This window comes from Acinonyx jubatus, chromosome C1 (assembly GCF_027475565.1).
Source record: "Acinonyx jubatus isolate Ajub_Pintada_27869175 chromosome C1, VMU_Ajub_asm_v1.0, whole genome shotgun sequence".
Classification (NCBI taxonomy): domain Eukaryota; kingdom Metazoa; phylum Chordata; class Mammalia; order Carnivora; family Felidae; genus Acinonyx; species Acinonyx jubatus.
Genome location: NC_069381.1, coordinates 52,224,531 through 52,243,096, shown reverse-complemented (window position 1 = coordinate 52,243,096; position 18,566 = coordinate 52,224,531). Strand labels below are relative to the sequence as shown.

General features: G+C 37.9%; 1 protein-coding gene across 3 annotated transcripts in view; it reads right to left on the bottom strand.

Annotated features, from left to right (window-relative positions):
- Positions 1-305: 305 nt before the first annotated feature.
- The window catches only part of UBE2U (ubiquitin conjugating enzyme E2 U), a 62,913-nt gene continuing 44,652 nt past the window's right edge, over positions 306-18,566 (bottom strand). For 2 of the 3 annotated variants that reach the window (XM_015081935.3, XM_027058997.2), the window contains 2 exons: positions 17,835-17,929; positions 306-6,497 (listed from right to left, as the gene is read on the bottom strand). In XM_015081935.3, coding sequence (XP_014937421.1) covers positions 6,307-6,497; positions 17,835-17,929 — 286 coding nt within the window. In that variant the 3' untranslated portion in view covers positions 306-6,306. The remainder of the gene's footprint in view (positions 6,498-17,834; positions 17,930-18,566) is intronic. The other variant, XR_008294926.1, reaches the window with a different exon arrangement.

Sequence of the window (18,566 nt, the reverse complement as noted above, 5' to 3'; positions counted from 1 at the left end):
TAATCATGAAGCAAAAGGTCTGAGGGCAAAAGTCAATACTCTAATAAAAATGTCAGAGTGGAAATACACAAAAAGCTTGGTCTTTGATAGCATCATTGCATAACTACCTGGACCGATGCCAGTAACTTCCCAGTCAGGGCTCCTTGTTCTGTGAGGAAAAATCTCTATTTCTTTAATCCTCCATAGGTTTTCTGTTATTCATAGCTGAATGTGGAAAAAAGTGTACTTCTAGCGGTCACACAATATGAGAACTCAGTTATAATCTGAACATTTTTGAACGTCAAAGTAATAGCTTATTAATAGCCTTTATTGGTGACATAGATTGAGGTTTAAGACTTTTGATAAATTAGTTATTATATATACACTTAACCAGAACAGTATCTTAATTATGTAGTTTGACTTCAAATGGATAGCAGCTTGTGGACACATCTGGTATCTATGACTTTTTCTCTAGAGAAAACACTTGTCTCTATCAGTAGAGCATCGTTAACATGAGCGAGTTGTTGAGACACATAAAAAGCCTCAGGAGATCAGATTGGATATCACAACTGTATTGTTGAAACAGAATTCAACTTGCAAATATAATTATCCTTGGTCATTAGAGTGATCACTTTTCATTTGAATTCTAGTCTGGTCTCTAGAACTTAAAAGTGAGGTGAAGAGTCAGAAAGAGGGTTTGGACATTCAAATCATGACATAAAGCAAAAAAGGCTGGGCTTGGTTAGTACAAATAGTAGGAGAGTATGGAATACTTAAAATTAGCTTTCAGATCTATTAAGGGATACTGTTGAGAAAATGAAAGCCAGCTGTTCGCCATCTTTTATGATGAAAACCTCAAGTCAAGTGGGTTTATGCTTTTGCATCTGGGAATCAGATTAGCCAAAAAGAACTCCCTCTTGGAAGGTGAATATTGACTATTCTTCCTGGGATTGAATATTTGGAAAAGACTTAGATCTCAGCCTCTGGAGATAGTGGCTTAAATTGAATTCTGGGACTCCAAAAACAAAACAAAACAAAAAGATAATCAAATTCTGGGCTTCCTTATACCCTTTGTTGACAAACAGAGATACACAGGATAGGGTCTCCTATGGTTCCCCCACCTCACCCAATAATGCTTGGCATTTACTCTTTAGGGACAACCATGGCCTGTAGGTGAGAAGCCAGAAGGCAAAGGGCTGTCTAGAGGGAGGACAGGCCCTGCAGCCTTCTGGCTTTCTGCCAGCCTCTAGAGAACTTCCTCCCTCCCTCAGGTAGGAGGCAAAGCAGCTCTCAGTGGATGCACTGATATCTGGAAGTCATTAAACAAAAACTGAGTTTTTCTGTTCTCTCTTTGTACTCATTCTCATCTACAAGAGGGTGGTGTCTGTGTGGTCCTGCCTGAAGGCAGTGGTGAGGACTGACTGATTTCTCCAGGAGGTTGGTTCTATGATTTTATCAAATGTGCATAATTTGTAAGCTCTGGGTTATTCTCCTCTTAGTAAGCCTTGCTGAGCACTGAGTAACCATCTTCTTGGGAAGAGACAGCAAAATATTCCTGTTTTTATAAAATGTTCATGTGCCATGCAAATCTTTAAAAGCCTAACAAGACAGTGCCTGACATTTCTAGGCACCTTGACTACTGCACAGAAAATAGCAGCCAACTGGCGCCATCTGGAGGGGAAGAGGAGTCTAAACAATTAAGCAAATTTAAAAACCTAACTCTAAGGTTCTAAGGACATAAGCCCAAACATTATAGGAAATTTTCAAAAAATAGAATTTCCTGCTCCTTTTACCCTCTCTTCTCTGTATGCATCTGGGCTTATCACAATGAGGTTGGGATTCATGTTCACATAGGACCTCAAATTTAGACTTGGTTTCTCTCTCCAAATTAGGCTCTGCACTTAGTCATGCGGCTTCATTATAAAGGGACACTCTCCTCATTACCTAATGGCACCTCTTGTGCCATGTTAACCATATTTGAAATAAATCTTAGAATTATGTTGTATCCCAAAGTGTCACCCACTGATAGTTTCCATCAAAACTACCTGGGGTATTTCATAAAACCGCAGATTTATTAGGCTTTCTGAATATTAATTTCTTTCATACACCATTAGAAAGTAAAGTAATGTAAAGTAAGATGTGTTTTTTATTTTATCAAACACATACATGGCACTTATTATGGATTAGGTACCGTCCTGAGCACTTTACAAATATTAATGTACTGATGTATTAGGTCTTCTCAACAACTATAGAAAACTTGGTGCCATTATTATTCATCCTTGACTGATTAAGAAACCAAGATGCAGGAACTTGCCCAAGGTCACATAGCTAGTATGCACATAACAGGTTCAAGCATTGTTAAAAAAATTTTTTTTAATGCTTATTTATTTTTGACAGAGAGACAGAGTGTGAGCGGGTGAGGGGCAGAGAGAAAGGGAGACAGAATCTGAAGCAGGCTCCAGGCTCTGAGCAAGCTGTCAGCACAGAGCTTGACGCGGGGCCCAAACTCACAAACTGCGAGATCATGACCTGAGCCGAAGTCGGACGCTTAACCGACTGAGCCACCCAGGTGCCCCAGTCATGTTTTTTTTTTTTTTAAAGTAAATACTTCTATTTTGCCTTTCATGTACTTTCAGTATATTTTTTCTATTTACATCCCAAAATAGAAGATATCAATATAACTATAGCTGGGCAATGAGCACAGTCTGATATGTTAGGAAATGTTCTCACTGCCTTGAATAAAGAGAAATAGTCAATAGTCACAGTAACTAACAGACACTAAATATTCACTATGTTCTGTGTTCTAAATAATACATCTTATTTAATTTTTTGGAAAACTCTAGAGATAGGTAAAACTGTAACAGATTAAAAAAAAGAATAGAAAAAGACATACCATGTTAATATTAATTAAAAGAAAAACTGGACTGGCTATATGATTATCAAAGTAGATTTCAAAGCAAAGAAGGTAATTTCGTGATAAATGGACCCATTCATCAAGAAGACAAAATAATCTTATATGTTTTCAAACCTAACAACATAGATTCAAAAAACATGAAACAAAAAGTGGTAGAACTGATGGTAGAAATAGGCTAACCCACGGTTTCAGAGACGTCAACACATCTGTCTCAATTACTGATAGAACAAGCAGACAGAAAATCACTGAAGGTAGAGAAAACTTGAACAACGCAATCAACCAGCTAATGGACATTTATAGAACAATCCATTCAACAGTAGCAGAATATACATGTTTTTCAAATGTATATGGAATATGTGCTTAGAGAGATTATACTATGAACCGTTAAACAAGTATCGATAAGTTTAAAAAAATTCAAATCATACACAGCATAGTCTCTTTCCACATGAATTACAGTAGAAATCAATGGTAGAAAGGTATCTTCTTTTAAAATAAATAACAATTTAAAAACAAAGTAAATAACATACGGTCAAAGAAGAATCTAGAAGGAAATTAGAAGTATTTTGAGTTCGGGGCACCTGGGTGGCTCAGTTGGTTGAGTGTCCGACTTCGGCTCGGGTGATGATCTCATGGTTGGTGAGTTTGAGCCCCACGTTGGGCTCTGTGCTGACAACTCGGAGCCTGGAGTCTGCTTTGGTTTCTGTATCTCCCTCTCTCTCTGCCCCTCCCCTGCTCATGCTCTGTCTCTCTCTCAAAAATAAATAAACTTAAAAAAATTTTTTTAAAGGGATTCATAATATAAAGTGATGGTAAGAACAGGGATGAGAAAATGGATCTGAGACATCTAAAAGATAATATTCCAAGTCCTGGTGATCAATCTGCCATAGTGAAAGAAGTCTGTAGTGATCCCCAAGTTTTTATCTTTTGATTGTTCCATTAACTGAAAAAGAAACACAAGAGGCAGAAGGAGGTCTGGTGGAGGGGGAGAAATGAGTTTAAATTGGGCATGTTGAGGTTCCAATGCATGGGGGACGTTGAAGTGAAGATGTCTTTTAAGCAGGAAGAAAAAAGTTCAGAGAATGACAATGTGCGTGGGAGGTAAAACTCTTGACAGTGGCAACATTTTCCAAGAAAAATGCATAGAGGAGAGCATTGGGCTGGAACCCAAAGGAACCTTTTACCAAGGGCCAGAGATGGAAGGGAGATTCCTACTGAAGAGTCAGAAAGAATGGCCAGAGATATAGTGAAGGTAATTAAATATACTATCCTGGGGGTGCCTGGGTGGCTCAGTCAGTTGAGCATCTGACCCTTGGTTTTGGCACAGATCATGATCTCACAGTTCATGGGATTGAGCCCTGTGTTGGGCTCTGCACTGATGGCATGGGGCCTGCGTGGGATTCTCTCTCTCTGTGCCACTTCCCCTGCTCATGCATACTTGCACTTTCTCTCTCAAAATAAATAAATAAACTTTAAAAAAAACTATCCTGTTCTACTAACTAATGTCTCTGTTCCAAAGATGTGTTTCCTACCCTTCCTTTCCCTATCACCCACTTTTACCCCCACGTTTTCTGGTAGCAGGAAAAGAAAGCAACAAGCAAGTGTAACTTCTTTGTCCTGAAAGAAAGAGATTAAATAGAAAGTATAAAATACAATATATGACAGCTGATATCAAGGAAATATTTTTGGTTGACTACCATGGTTCTTTTGAGTTTAATTTCTTGGTGATTACTGTATACCTGTTGACAATCTACATGTTTGTCCTCCTAGAAAACCACCAGAGAAGAGTCAGAGGCCCAGCCCCCATCATTGTGACCATCAGCAGAATGCATCTTTCAACTACATTCTATAATTTCACTGAGGTATAGGATGGTCCATCTATAATGGCACTTTTCATTGGGTGTAAAAATAACTCTTAATTGTTATCAAGTTGGGTGGGAATCATTAAATTGGCTCTTGGGTGTACTTTGGCGTTGACAAAAGGAGGGGAAAATCTGGGGTAGCTGCTAGAATTTTGTGGTTCCTGTTGGGGAGGATAATAAAAGTGGTAGGCACTACAATCACTTGGGGTCTTATAGTCTGAACCATCACAGGCAGACTTGAAAACATTTAGCTAGCCAGGGATGTGCCCAGGCACTAGAGTATATATAACAGCATTTTAATTTTTTCACAGGAAGTAAAATCAGTTTCTTTAGAAATGAAGGAGAGACCTATTAACAACTAGACCCAAGGTCAGGCATCTATCTATCTATCTATCTATCTACCTATCTATATCTATATGTAGATATAGATATATACATTTATATGTATACTGAGTTATGGTGTTTATGGGAAGAGATGTGTGTGTAGGTGGATAGGCCTCAAAACAAGCCTCTTCAAAGGTGAGGCAATAAACATTAAAAAAAGAGACAGAAGTGATCAATAATATAGAATATAGCCTAGAGGTCCAGTAAGATACAGTAGCTATTGAATTTTAGAAATATGGAAGTCTTTGGTGATCCTAGTGAATTTTCATCAAGTAATGTAGCAAAAGCAGATTTTATTGTGCAGTGAGATGCCAATGTGAAGTGAACCAAAGCAATAAAGATGGCAAATGATAGACTATAATCAATAAACCTGAGAAAATATGAATAATACAATGTTTGCTTTTGTTTTCTTTTTAAAGATTTTATTTTTAATCTCTACACCCAGTGTGAGGCTCAAACTTACAGCCCCAGGGTCAAGAGTTACATGCTCCACCAACTGAGCCAGTCAGGTATCCCTGAATAAAATAGTGTCGAGGGAAGTAGAAACACAGGGTCAAAGGTAAACAAAAAACCAGGAGAGATCTGAGCACATTTGCAGGTTGAGGCAATGCAGCAAAAAGATAAGGAGAAAAAAAAAGATATGAGAATATGAGGGGATGATTGATTAAGGTCAAAGAGGAAACAAAGCATGTTTTCTGGGAGAAAACATAAGAGGAACATTGGTGGATGGATGACATCTCATACTTTGAATATGGAGGAAACAAGACACTAAACCAGGCAGATGTAGACAACTGTAAAGATCCCTCTATTTGGTTAATATCCCGCTTCTGAAGCTCCTGAGTGCTCTCCTCCTAACCCAGCCTCTTCCTGATTCATACCTTGCCTGCAAAAACTTGCATCCAGAAGCCTAACAATTGAGGGCATAATACCATTGATTGAAATGCCACAGTGAACATCCCTAATTTGGTTAACTTAGGTTCAAACAATGCAGTAGAGCTCAAAAAATTCAAAGCAACATATTCACTGATTTGTAGTTATATTTCTAATTTGTACTTGGAGAGCATGAGTCCAACTTGAAAAAAAATGGAATCCATGTTCCAAAGTTGCTTCATGAAGTTGATCTGTGGTTGAGGCTGTTCATTTTTTAAATCCTGGAGCTTCAGGAATCATCTAAATTGATGAATCATCTAAAACATTTATATCAAGAGTGTTGGTCCAGGTGACCAGGTCTTCCACTTCTTCTTCCCATGACTCATTCGTGTTAACATCATCTGGTAAAATTACACTCTTCCACCTCTCCTTTGTTCTATCGGTCTTCATGATGATATCAATTTCAGGTTGTGCATCAGGAAAATTTTGAACTATAAGAGGAAATATAAAAAAATTAAGAGACATGGCAGGGAACACAATAAAAAGAAATGCGTTCCTGCATTTGTAGCATAGCGCCTAAGATCATGTGAGTGAATGTTAGCAGCCTTTTAAAACTCTCTAAATTTCACATTTTTCAATTAATTTGTCATAAATCATTCTTTCCATTCTTGTCAGTCTTTTAATGCTCTGTTAGTTCATTCATTTAACATGTATTTACTGAGTCCTGCTAAGTGCCAGTAGACATGTAGGGGAAACAGTGTCCATGACTGTGTCAGCAGCTAAGTGTGGCTAAAGTGAAATCTGTGGCTAAGTGAAAACAGTTTTGGATTTTGACAGAGGAGAGGCAATTTGCTGAACAAAGAAGGGCAGAGAAGGAAGGTATGAGTACTCTAGACTGAGGACACAGCACATACTAAGGCACAGAAGTATAGGAGGACTTGACAGGTTTGGAAGTAATCAGAATCGACACATAAGCATTCATACCGTGCCAGCTGCTGTGCTAAGAAGTCTATATGTCTAATATTATTTAACTTAGATACAACCCTCGTGACAGGTAGGTATTACTATCCTTATTTCACAGATGAGGAAATTGAGACTGAGTGACCTATAGTAAGCTTGTTCAAGGACACCCAGCTAATGAGAATTGATCCCAGGTCTGTCAGATCCCAAATTCCTGTGTTACAGTCCATGGAGAGTTCAGTGGAGCTGGCAAGTTAGGCTGAGGCCAGACCAGGAAAGCCTCCTATGTCATCAAGCAAAGAAGATTCATCTTTTTTGTAAAGGTCTTGTAAACAGGGAAATAAACTGATTACACTTTAAAGGAACAATATAGACATAGTATCAATATTTCTCAGTATTTCCACTCAGCATGGGGAACTTGTTTTCTAGGAATGTTTAATCCTAGTTGGTGCTATTTATATTTTGCTTACCTCTACAAACTCATTGCATTTCCCTCCCATCTGCATAGCCGCCACCAAATTCATTGCCTAGTAAGGGATCTAGGACAAATTCTGTTGGTCTCCTGTTCATTTCCCTAATAACATATCAAATAAACCTCGTAATATTCATTGTATTCTAGTTATGCTATAGACAAAGGTTATAAGCAAATTGTTCTCTTGGTCTTTTGCTTTATAGAAAGATTTGTAGGGAGCTATGAATTTAGACGACTGCCATTACTCTGGGAGAATCCTGAGGTCTCCAATGATTGAGTTTTTAGTTTTGTGTTTTAATATTAATCTCTAGCTTTCATTAACTTAAATGTAAATTCTGTCTTTCCCTTGAGAAAACTTTCTACTTTATTTTCTAAGAACACATTATTGATGGACTAACTCTAGTTCTTCCTAACCTATATTTGGGCTATTCTGAATTTGCATGTTTTTGGGTACGAAAAATTCAGAGCCCCGTTCAAACCAGTTTAAATGATAAGCAAATGTCTTATCTCACAGAAGAAGAAAGTCAGACGTCAGGCAGGGTTCAATGATCCAGGGACTCAACAATATCATTAAGGACCAGTTCTTTCCACTGCTCTGCTTTCCCATCTTTGGTGTTGTTTTCATCTTCAGAGTCACAGCAAGAGAGCTATAGCCATTTAGTACTCACATCAGACATGGCAACATTTGGAGATAAAAGGAGGTCATTCTCTCCAGAGTCTCAGTTTCAAGAGTAGGAAAACCATCTCTTGAAACCCTCAGTATATATCTTCTCAGGCAGAATTGTGTCACACACTGCTCCTAAGCTAGTCCCTGGTAAGGGAAATGGGATTACCATGATTGACTGACACCAGTTGTTGGCCAGGAATGAATGTTGAGAGCCAATCACTTTGACCATTTGCCTCCTAGTTCCTGCCATGTTAAAAACAAAAGCTAACAACCAACCCTCCACCAAAAACCAAAACCAAAACAAACAAACCAGCCAAACAAACAAATAAACAAACAAAAGCAAAGCCTACTAGGAAGCATAAAAAGAAATCCTGGCTAGAATAGCAGAGCATAATGTAAAACAAATATTAAAAATGTTTCCTTATGAGACAGAAAAAAACATTATTTTCAACTTCCTTCCTCCAAAAAATCTTAAGTATTATAAATCCCTTCAAGAAAACTTGGACTTACTGGTTGGAATTAATAACAAAGGTAGAAACTCTGTTACTATGTTAACAAAATAACTTAAGAAGGCACAAACACTGGTGCGCCTGGGTGGCTCAGTTGGTTAAGCATCCAACTTTGGCTCAGGTCATGTCTTGTGGTCTGTGAGTTCGCGGTCCATGAGTTCGAGCCCCATGTCGGATTCTGACTTGACAGCTCAGAGTCTGGGCTGCTTCAGATTCTGTGTCTTCCTGTCTCTCGGCCCCTCCGCTGCTCACGCTGTCTCTGTATCTCTCTCAAAAATAAGTAAAGATTAAAAAAAAATTTTTTTAAAGCACAAATGCTAATTGCCATATAGTTTGTATGCATTTATGGGGATGGATCCTGGAAACTCTGCTTCTTATACAAATTTTTTACATCTGAAAATAATTTAGTTGGTAAAGATATTAAAATTTGTTCTGATTGGAAAGCTCTGATTATTGCCAAACGGTTTATTTCCATTTACTTCGGTGTTAGGCTTCAGTTAGGAAAACAGAGGCAATATAGATAATACAAGAATGAGGAGTTTCATGTAGAAAATAGGGATTACACAGGTGTGGGGAGACATAGTGGGAAGGAAGGTCTGGAAGGCAACAGCTGGAGAACTGGAAAAACAGTCACTATCTACCTTAGCCTGATGTGGGAAAACCAGGAGTTCATGGGGAAGTACAAGGGACTTCATGAATCTAGCCACCCAAAGTGGAACAAAAATTGTGAGTTCACAGAGATATTTGTGAAGCCATCATATTTGTAACGTGAGAGTTTGTAAAAAGTTGCATGAAATTGCTGTCTGAGGAAACTGACGATTTCTCAGGAAAAATGGCCTCTTCTTTCCTCCCACCTCCTAAATCTCTGATGAATTTTTTTCATTAGCCAACTATGATATGCTAACCCCCTCTACAAAAGAGGATCATAGAGTTCATTATTTATTTCAACCAAGTCATGCTTCCCTTTCATATGCTGTATAAGTTCACTGTTGCTACATAGTAAACAACCATAAAATCTCAGTGACCTATAACAGCAAGCATTTGTTTAGATCACACATCTGCAGGTCAGCTGGAGACTGGCTTATCTGGGCTGGGGACAGCTGGGAAGGTTGGCTGGGGAAGCTTGGCTCTATAGTTTTCATCTTTCTCTGTAATCAGAAGGCTAGTCAGACATGTTCTTGTGATGGTGGCAGAAGTGAAAAGGAGCGAGCCAAATAGCACAAACACTTTCCAAACACTGGCCATACCACACCCACCAATATTCCAGTGATCAAAACAAGTCACATGGCAAAATTTAAAGTCAAGGGTCAAGGGAGTACACTTTGTCCATGGAGGTAGAATAGGATAGAGAGTGAGTATTTCTGAACAATAATCTAATTTACCATAAACTTTTATATACAGTGTCTCTTCTTAGCAGTAAGATTAGACACAAAAGACAGTCTACCTCATTTCCAAAGAGGACAGGTCCAGCACTGGAGATCTAATTAGTTTCTAGATATTCCTTAAAGTGTTTTTTCTTCCAGCTTACCTTTCTTACTATTCCACTCATCATGGGTTTATTTACTTTCTTCCAGGATCAGAGCTGCTACAAGCATAACCACTCTACTTCATTGCAGTATTCATTCACTCATTCATTTATGAGCACTGAATGGCTACTAGAGGAGGTGCTGTGCTGTGGCAGATTGACGGGTAAGCAGCCCCTTTCCGAAGGGGGTCATTTTCTAAGGATATTGGCAGTAAAGGGACTTATATGACATAGCATGTGTGGAGGACAAACTGTAAGGTGTCTTATCATGATACCCTCATTCCAGTGTTCACATTTTTATGTCAACTCATAAATTTTAAGTATGGGTGGGACGTATTACTTCTAACCAAAAAAATATGACAAAGTGATGGAATCTCACTCCTCTGATTATGTTATATTACATAAGACTCCATTTTGCTATCAGACTTGGTCTAAAGACTCTCCTTGCTGGCTAGTGAGGTGAGGTAGTAGGCTAGGTTGGAAAAGACCACATGGCAATAAACTGCAGGCAGCCTCTAGGAGTTAGAAGTGGTCTTCAGCACACAGCCAGAAAGAAGCTGGGGCCTTAGTCATAAGGATAGAAGGAAGTGCATTCTATTAACAATCTTAGTTTCCTTGCAAGTAGCCCTTCCCCATGCAAGCCTCCAGATGACTCTGCAGTCCAGCTCACGCCTTGATCACAGCTATGAGATTCCAAGCAGAGGATCCAGCTATACCATGCCTGGACTCTGGACACACAGAAACTGTGAAACAATAGATATGTGCTATTTTAAGCCATTAAGTGTGTGGTGATTTGTTGCCTAGCAATAAAAAAGTAATAGGAAGGGGGAGTTAAGATGGCGGAGTAGACCCTAAGCTTGTCTCATCCCTGAAATGCAGCTCATCAGCATCAAATCATTTGGAACACCCAGGAAATTGATCTGAGGATGAACGCAACAATATGCATAATTTAAGCCAGATAATGTGGCAGGTACATGGTATGGAGAGGTGAATTGGGGAAGTTAAAGGCTGTGAAACTGCAAAGAGTAGGGAGAGTCATGAAGAGAGGACAAAGAAAAAAAGAGAAAGGGGGAGAGTGCAGTGCATTTGGATCATGCAAGAAAAGCACTCCTCCCACAAGTAGCTAGAGAAAGAGAAAGAAAGAGTGAAAATGCAGGGGACTGGATGAGAAATCTGTTCCCCAAAACCATTGATGGGGAGAAAGGAAAGGGTTTCAATACCACAAGGATTCTATAAACAGTGGAGTGCAAAGTCTGAAGGTTTAAAGCTCAGTGCTTGGTGGTGCTCCATTGAGGAAGCAGGACGAATTCCCAGGAGCAGACAGGGTGGTCGGAGGGGTCCAAGGGCTACAAAGGGAGAAGTGGTTCTTCTGCTTGGAGTGCATTTGGTAGAGGCCATATGGCTTCCCCAGAGCCCAAAGTCCTGGTGGACCTGGAGAACTGCCATGTTTACTGATACTAGAACAAAGACACCAGAATGCAGCAAAACCTGGCGCCAGCTGTGTGTTATAATTTACCATAAACTCTAAGCCTCTGCCACTGTGTGATTGTGCAAACATTTTCTAGGACAAGCCAGCTCCAGGGCATTACTTGGCGAGACCCTCCCCTACAGAATCAGTGTGGGTCCAAGCCATGGGGGTCTCTGAAGTGTGGGGTTTTGAAACACAGCCCCATCTGAGATAAAACTCTAGAGGGAGGTACCACTTGGCAGGCAGACAGCTTGGACACAGGCAGGGTAAGGGTGGGGAGTGGACAGAAGCCTGAGACAAAGGAGGGATGCTTGATCATAGGTCTGTGAGGGCACAAAATTCCTGAGCCAGAGACTAGAGAGCTGGGTGAAGCCATTTTCACCTGTAGTACACATACATAGATTGACCCCAGTGAGCTAAGCACCACCACCAAGAGAACAGAGCTGTTACACCAAGTCCTGCCCACCTGCGCCTTTCAGAGACATATTCCAGAAGGCAGTCTCTTCCACCTGTTTAGTCTGTAGACTATAGTGCATTGCAAAGTTTCATTTCTAGGGGAAATTGGATGTAACTTCATTTGGGTTTCATTCTGTTTGCTCGTTTGTTCATTTTCTTTTCTTCTGCTTTTGCTTATGTTGTTTTCTTTTTTTCTTTCTCTTTCTCGGATACAGAAAGAGGAAATTAAAAAATTATTCTATTTTATTTTATTCTATTTTATTATTTAATTTTTTTAATTTTTAAAAATTTTAAACTTTTTTTTCTTCCTTTCTCTTTTTTCTCTTTTCTATCAAGCTTCTCTCAACAAGCAGACTGAAACACACCTAGGATCTATCTTCCTTTATTCAATATTTATTGTTGTGTTTTTAATTTTTATTTTAATTTTTATTTTATTAATGTTTTCTCTTCCTCCAAAATGACAAGACAGAGGAATTCACCACAAAATAAAGAACAGGAAGAAATGACATCCAGGGATTTAATCAACACAGATATAAATAAGATGTCTAACTAGAATTTAAAGCCACGATTATAAGAAAACTAGCTGAAGTTGAAAAAAGCATAGAAGACACCAGAGAATCCCTTTCTGCTGAGAATAAAGAACTAAAATCTAGTTATGCTGAAATTAAATATGCTATAACGGAGATGCAATCTTGAATGGATGCTGTGACAGCAAGGATGGACAAAGCAGAGCAGTAAATCAATGAAATAAAAGATAAAATTATGGAAAATAATGAAGCAGAAAAAAAAAGAGGGAAACAAAGGCAAAAGATCACAATACAGGACTTAGAGAACTCAGCAACTTATTAAAGAGGAATAGCATTCATATCATAGCTGTCCCACAAGATGAAGAGAGAGAAAAAGGGGCAGAAGGTTTATGTGAGCAAATAATAGCTGTAAAGTGTCCTAATCTGGAAAAGGACATAGACATCAAAATCCAAGAAGCACAGAGAACTCCCATTAGATTCAACAAAAACTGACCATCACTGAGGCATAACACAGTCAAATTCTCAAAACACACAGACAAAGAAAGAATCATGAAAGCAGGAAAGGAAAAATAGTCCTTAACCTACATGGGATGACAAATCAGGTTTGCAGCAGATTTGTCCACAGAAACTTGGCAGGCCAGAAAGGAGTGGCAGGATATATTCAATGTGCTGAATTGGAAAAATAGGCAGCCAAGAATTCTTTATCCATCTAGACTGTCATTCAGAATAGAAGGAGAGATAAGAGTTTCCCAGACAAACAAAAACTAAAGGAGTTTGTGACCACTAAATGGAGAAAAAAGACAAAACAAAACTAAAAAGATCAAAAGCAACAAAGACTAGAAAGGACCAGAGAACATCACCAGAAACACCAACTTTACAGGTAGCACAATGGCACTAAATTCATATCTTTCATTAATCACTCTGAATGTAAATGGACTAAATGCTCCAATCAAAAGACACAGGGCATCAGAATGGAAAAAAAAAAAAAAAGACCTATCTATATGCTGTCTACAAGAGACCCATTTTAGACCTAAAGACACCTGCAGATTGAAAGTAAGGAGATGGAGAACCATCTATCATACTAATGGACATCAAGAAAGACAGAATAGCCATGCTTATATTAGACAAACTAGATTTTAAAACAAAGACTGTAACAAGAGATGAAGAAGGGCATTATATCATAATTAAGGGATCTATTCACCAAGATCTAATAATTATAAATATTTATGCCCCCAACTTGAAACACCCAAATATATAATCAATTAATCACAAACATAAAGAAATTCATTGATTATAATACCATAATAGTAGGGGACTTTAACACCCTACTTACAGCAATGGACAGATCACCTAAGCAGAAAATCAGTAAGGAAATAATGTTTTTGAATGACACACTGGACCGGATGGACTTAGCAGATATATTCAGAACATTTCATCCTAAAGCAGGAGAATACACATTCTTCTCAAATATACATAGAATATTCTCCAGAATAGATCACATACTGGGACATAAATCAGCCTTCAACAAGTTCAAAAAGATCGATATCATACCATGCATGTTTTCAGACCACAATGTTATGAAACTCAAAATCAACCACAGGAAAAAATTTGGAAAGACAATAAATACTTGGAGATTAAAGAACAACCTATTAATGGGTTAATCAAGAAATTAAAGAGGAAATTAAAAAATACACGGAAGCCAATGAAAATAAAAACACGACAATCCAAAACTTTTGGGATGCAGCAAAGGTAGTCATAAGAAGGAAGTATATAGCAATACAGGCCTTCTTAAAGAAGGAAGAAATATCTCAAATACAAAACCTAACCCTACACTTAAAGGAGCCAAGAAAAGAACAGCAAATAAAGCCCCAAATCAGCCAAAGAAGGGCAACAATAAAGATTAGAGCAGAAATCAATGATATTGAAATTAAAAAAATGAAACAGTAGAACACATCAATGAAACTAAGCTCTGGTTCTTTAAAAGAATTAACAAAATTGATAATCCCCTAGCCAGATTGATCAAAAAGAAAAAGGAAAGGACTCAAAGTAAAGGACTCAAATAAATAAAATCATTAATGAAAGAGGAGAGATCACAACCAACACCCCAGAAATACAAACGACAATAAGAGAATACTATGAGCAATTATTTGCCAGCAAATTGGGCAATCTAGAGGAAATGGATAAATTCCTAGAAATATATAAACTACCAAAACTGAAACAGGAAGAAGTAGAAAATTTGAACAAATCATCACCAGTAAAAATTGAATCAGTAATAAAAAATCTCCCAACAAACAAGAGTCCAGGGCTGGATGGCTTCCCAGGGAAATTTTACCAAACATTTAAAGAAGAGTTAATACTTATTCTTTTGAAGCTGTTCCAAAAAATATAAATGGAAGGAAAACTTCCAAATTCATTCTACGAGGCCAACATTACACTGATTCCAAAACCAGACAAAGACTCCACTAAAAAGGATAATTACAGGGGAGCCTGGGTGGCTCAGTTGGTTAAGTGTCCAACTCAGCTCAGGTCACGACCTCACAGTTTGTGAGTTCAAGTCCTGTGTTGGGCTCTGTGCTGACAGCTCAGAGCCCGGAGCCTGCTTCAGTTTCTGTGTCTCCCTCTCTCTCTGCCCTTTCCCCACTCACACTCTGTCTCTATCTCTCTCAAAAATAAATTAACATTAAAATATTTTTTTAAAAAAAGGAGAATTATAGACCAATTTCCCTGAGGAACATGGATGCAAAAATTCTCAACAAGATAGCACCAAATCGAATCCAACAATACATTAAAAATACATTCACCACGATCAATACATTGATCAAAACAATACATTCACCACAATCAAGAGGGATTTATTTTTGGGATTCAGGGCTGGTTCAAATTCCACAAATCAATCAACATGACACATCACATTAATAAAAGAAAGGATAAGAACCACATGATCTTCTCAATAGATGCAGAAAAAGAATTTGACAAAATACAGCATCTTTTCTTGATAAAAACACTTAAGAAAGTAGGGATAGAAGAAACATACCTCAACATCGTAAAGGCCATTATGAAAGACTCACAGGGAATATCATCCTCAATGGGGAAAAACTGAGAGCTTTCCCCCTAAGGCAAGGAACAAGACAGGGATGTCCACTCTTAATGCTGTTGTTTAACAAACATACTGTTGGAAGTCCTAGCCTCAGCAATCAGACAACAAAAAATAAATAAAAGGCATCCAAATCAACACGGAGAAAGTCAAACTTTCACTCTTACCGGACAACATGACACTCTAGGTGGAAAGTCAGAAAGACTCCACCGAAAAACTGCTAGAACTGATACATGAATTCAGCAAAGTCGCAGGATATAAAATCAATGTACAGAAATCAACTGCATTTCTATACACCAATAATAAAGCAGCAGAAAGAGAAATCAAGGAAACAATGTTAATTTATTTTTGAGAGAGATAGAGACAGAGTGTGAGTGGGGAAAGGGCAGAGAGAGAGGGAGACACAGAAACTGAAGCAGGCTCCGGGCTCTGAGCTGTCAGCACAGAGCCCAACACAGGACTTGAACTCACAAACTGTGAGATCGTGACCTGAGCTGAGTTGGACACTTAACCAACTGAGCCACCCAGGCTCCCCTGTAATTATCCTTTTTAGTGGAGTCTTTGTCTGGTTTTGGAATCAGTGTAATGTTGGCCTCGTAGAATGAATACATTAAAATATTTTTTAAAAAAAGGAGAATTATAGACCAATTTCCCTGAGGAACATGGATGCAAAAATTCTCAACAAGATAGCACCAAATCGAATCCAACAATACATTAAAAATACATTCAAGGAAACAATCCCATTTACAATTGCACTGAAAACCATAAAATACCTAGTAATAAAGCTAACCTAAGAGGTAAAAGATCTGTGTGCTTAAAACTATAGAAAGCTTATGAAAGAAATTGAAGAAGACAGAGAAATGGAAAAACCTTCCATGGTCATGGATTTGAAGAACATATATTGTTAAAATATCTATACTACCCAAAGCAATCTACACATTCAATGCAATCCCTACCAAAATAGCACCAGCATTTTTCACAGAGCTACTACAAAGAATCCAACAATTTGTATAGACCCAGAAAATACCCCGAATGGCCAAAATAATGTTGAAAAAGAAAATCAAAACTGGAGGCATCACAATTCTGACTTCAAGGTATATTACAAAGCTATAATCATCAAGACTGTATGGTACTGGCACAAAAACAGACACTCAGATCAATGGAACAGAATAGAGAACCCAGAAATGGACCCACAAATACATGGCCAACAAATCTTTGACAAAGCAGAAAAGAATATCTAATGAAAAAAGAATGTTTTCAGCAAATGGTGCTGAGAAAACTAGACTGTGACATACAGAAGAATGAAATTGGACCACTTTCTTATACCATACACAAAAATAAACTCAAAATGGATGAAAGACCTAAATCTAAGACAGAAAACCATTAAAATCCTAGAGGATAAAACAGGCAACAACCTCTTTGACCTCAGCCACAGAGGTCAAACTTCTTACTAGACATGTCTCTGTTGGCAAGGGAAACAAAAACAAAAATGAACTATTGAGACCTCATCAAGATAAAAAGCTTCTGCACAGTGAGAAAACAATCAGCAAAACTAAGAGGCAACCAACGGAATGGAAGAAGATATTTGCAAATGACATATCTGATAAAGGGTTAGTATCCAAAATGTATAGAGAACTTATCAAACTCAACACCCTGAAAACAAATAATCTGGTGAAGAAATGAGCAAAGGACATGAACAGATACTTTTCTAAAGAAGACATCCAGATGGCTAACAGACACATGAAAAGATGCAAAATATCACTCATCATCAGGGAAATACAAATCATAATCACAATGAGATACCACCTCACACCTGTCAGAATTGTTAAAATTAACAAGTAGGCAACAACAGATGTTGGTGAGAATGTGGAGAAAGGGGAATGCTTTTGCACTGCTGGTGGAAATGCTAACTGGTGCAGCTACTCTGGAAAGTGTAAGTAATTCAGGCTTTTTTCAAAGCTCCAATTCTTATGTAAGTAATTTACTGAATTTATTTTCTTAGAGTTAAATAACCTTAAAAGGAGAACACGAGATTAGGCCTCACAGATTTAAACTTATCTGAATTGAACAAAAATTTAAATGTATTGGGGTAATGACTAATATTTTAGTTCTAAAAACAAAGCAAAGCAAATAGGCTGAAATCAATTTACTTGGAGTGGGGCAGAGATGAACACTTTCCGTTGGATAATTGGCTTTGTGAGGCCTTCTGCTTTCTCTGGCAAGCCGAGCCATAGCAGCAGCATACCTGGAATAAGAAAAAGAAGAAGTTATCTAAGTTTCCAAATGAATTCCAGGTAGTGTACGTTACTATTGAGAAAGATAGGGCCAAACATATCAAATCTGACAGACCAGCAGAGCAATGAGGTTTGATTCTGGTGCCCTTCTGAGCATTCACTACTATATTAGTGAACAGAAATTATTCTAGTATATTTCCTAACAGCAGAAAAGCAGACAAATATGGTGTAATATTAATACTGTAAAAGTAGTAAAAGCATCAACTGGTAAGGCAAGGTGCATTTGTTTCCCAGGGCCTCCATAACTAATTTATTTTCATATAGTTCTGGAGGCTGATTTTTTTTTTATTTTTGTAATCAGGAATCGATGTTGAAATATTCTTCCCCTATTGAGATGATCATCTGATTCTTTCTTATTCTATTTTACGTTGTTCAAATTTTTCAAATATTAATCCAAGGTTACATTTCTGACATAAACCCCACGTGGTCATGTATAATTATCATAATTATTTATTATATTATTACATTTATGTTATATTTATTATAATTATATATATGGGATTTGATTAGCTAAAACTTTTGCATCTATGTACATGAGGTGTATTTATGTGTAATGGGTTTTTCTTTTCTTCCTGGTAGTGTCTTTGG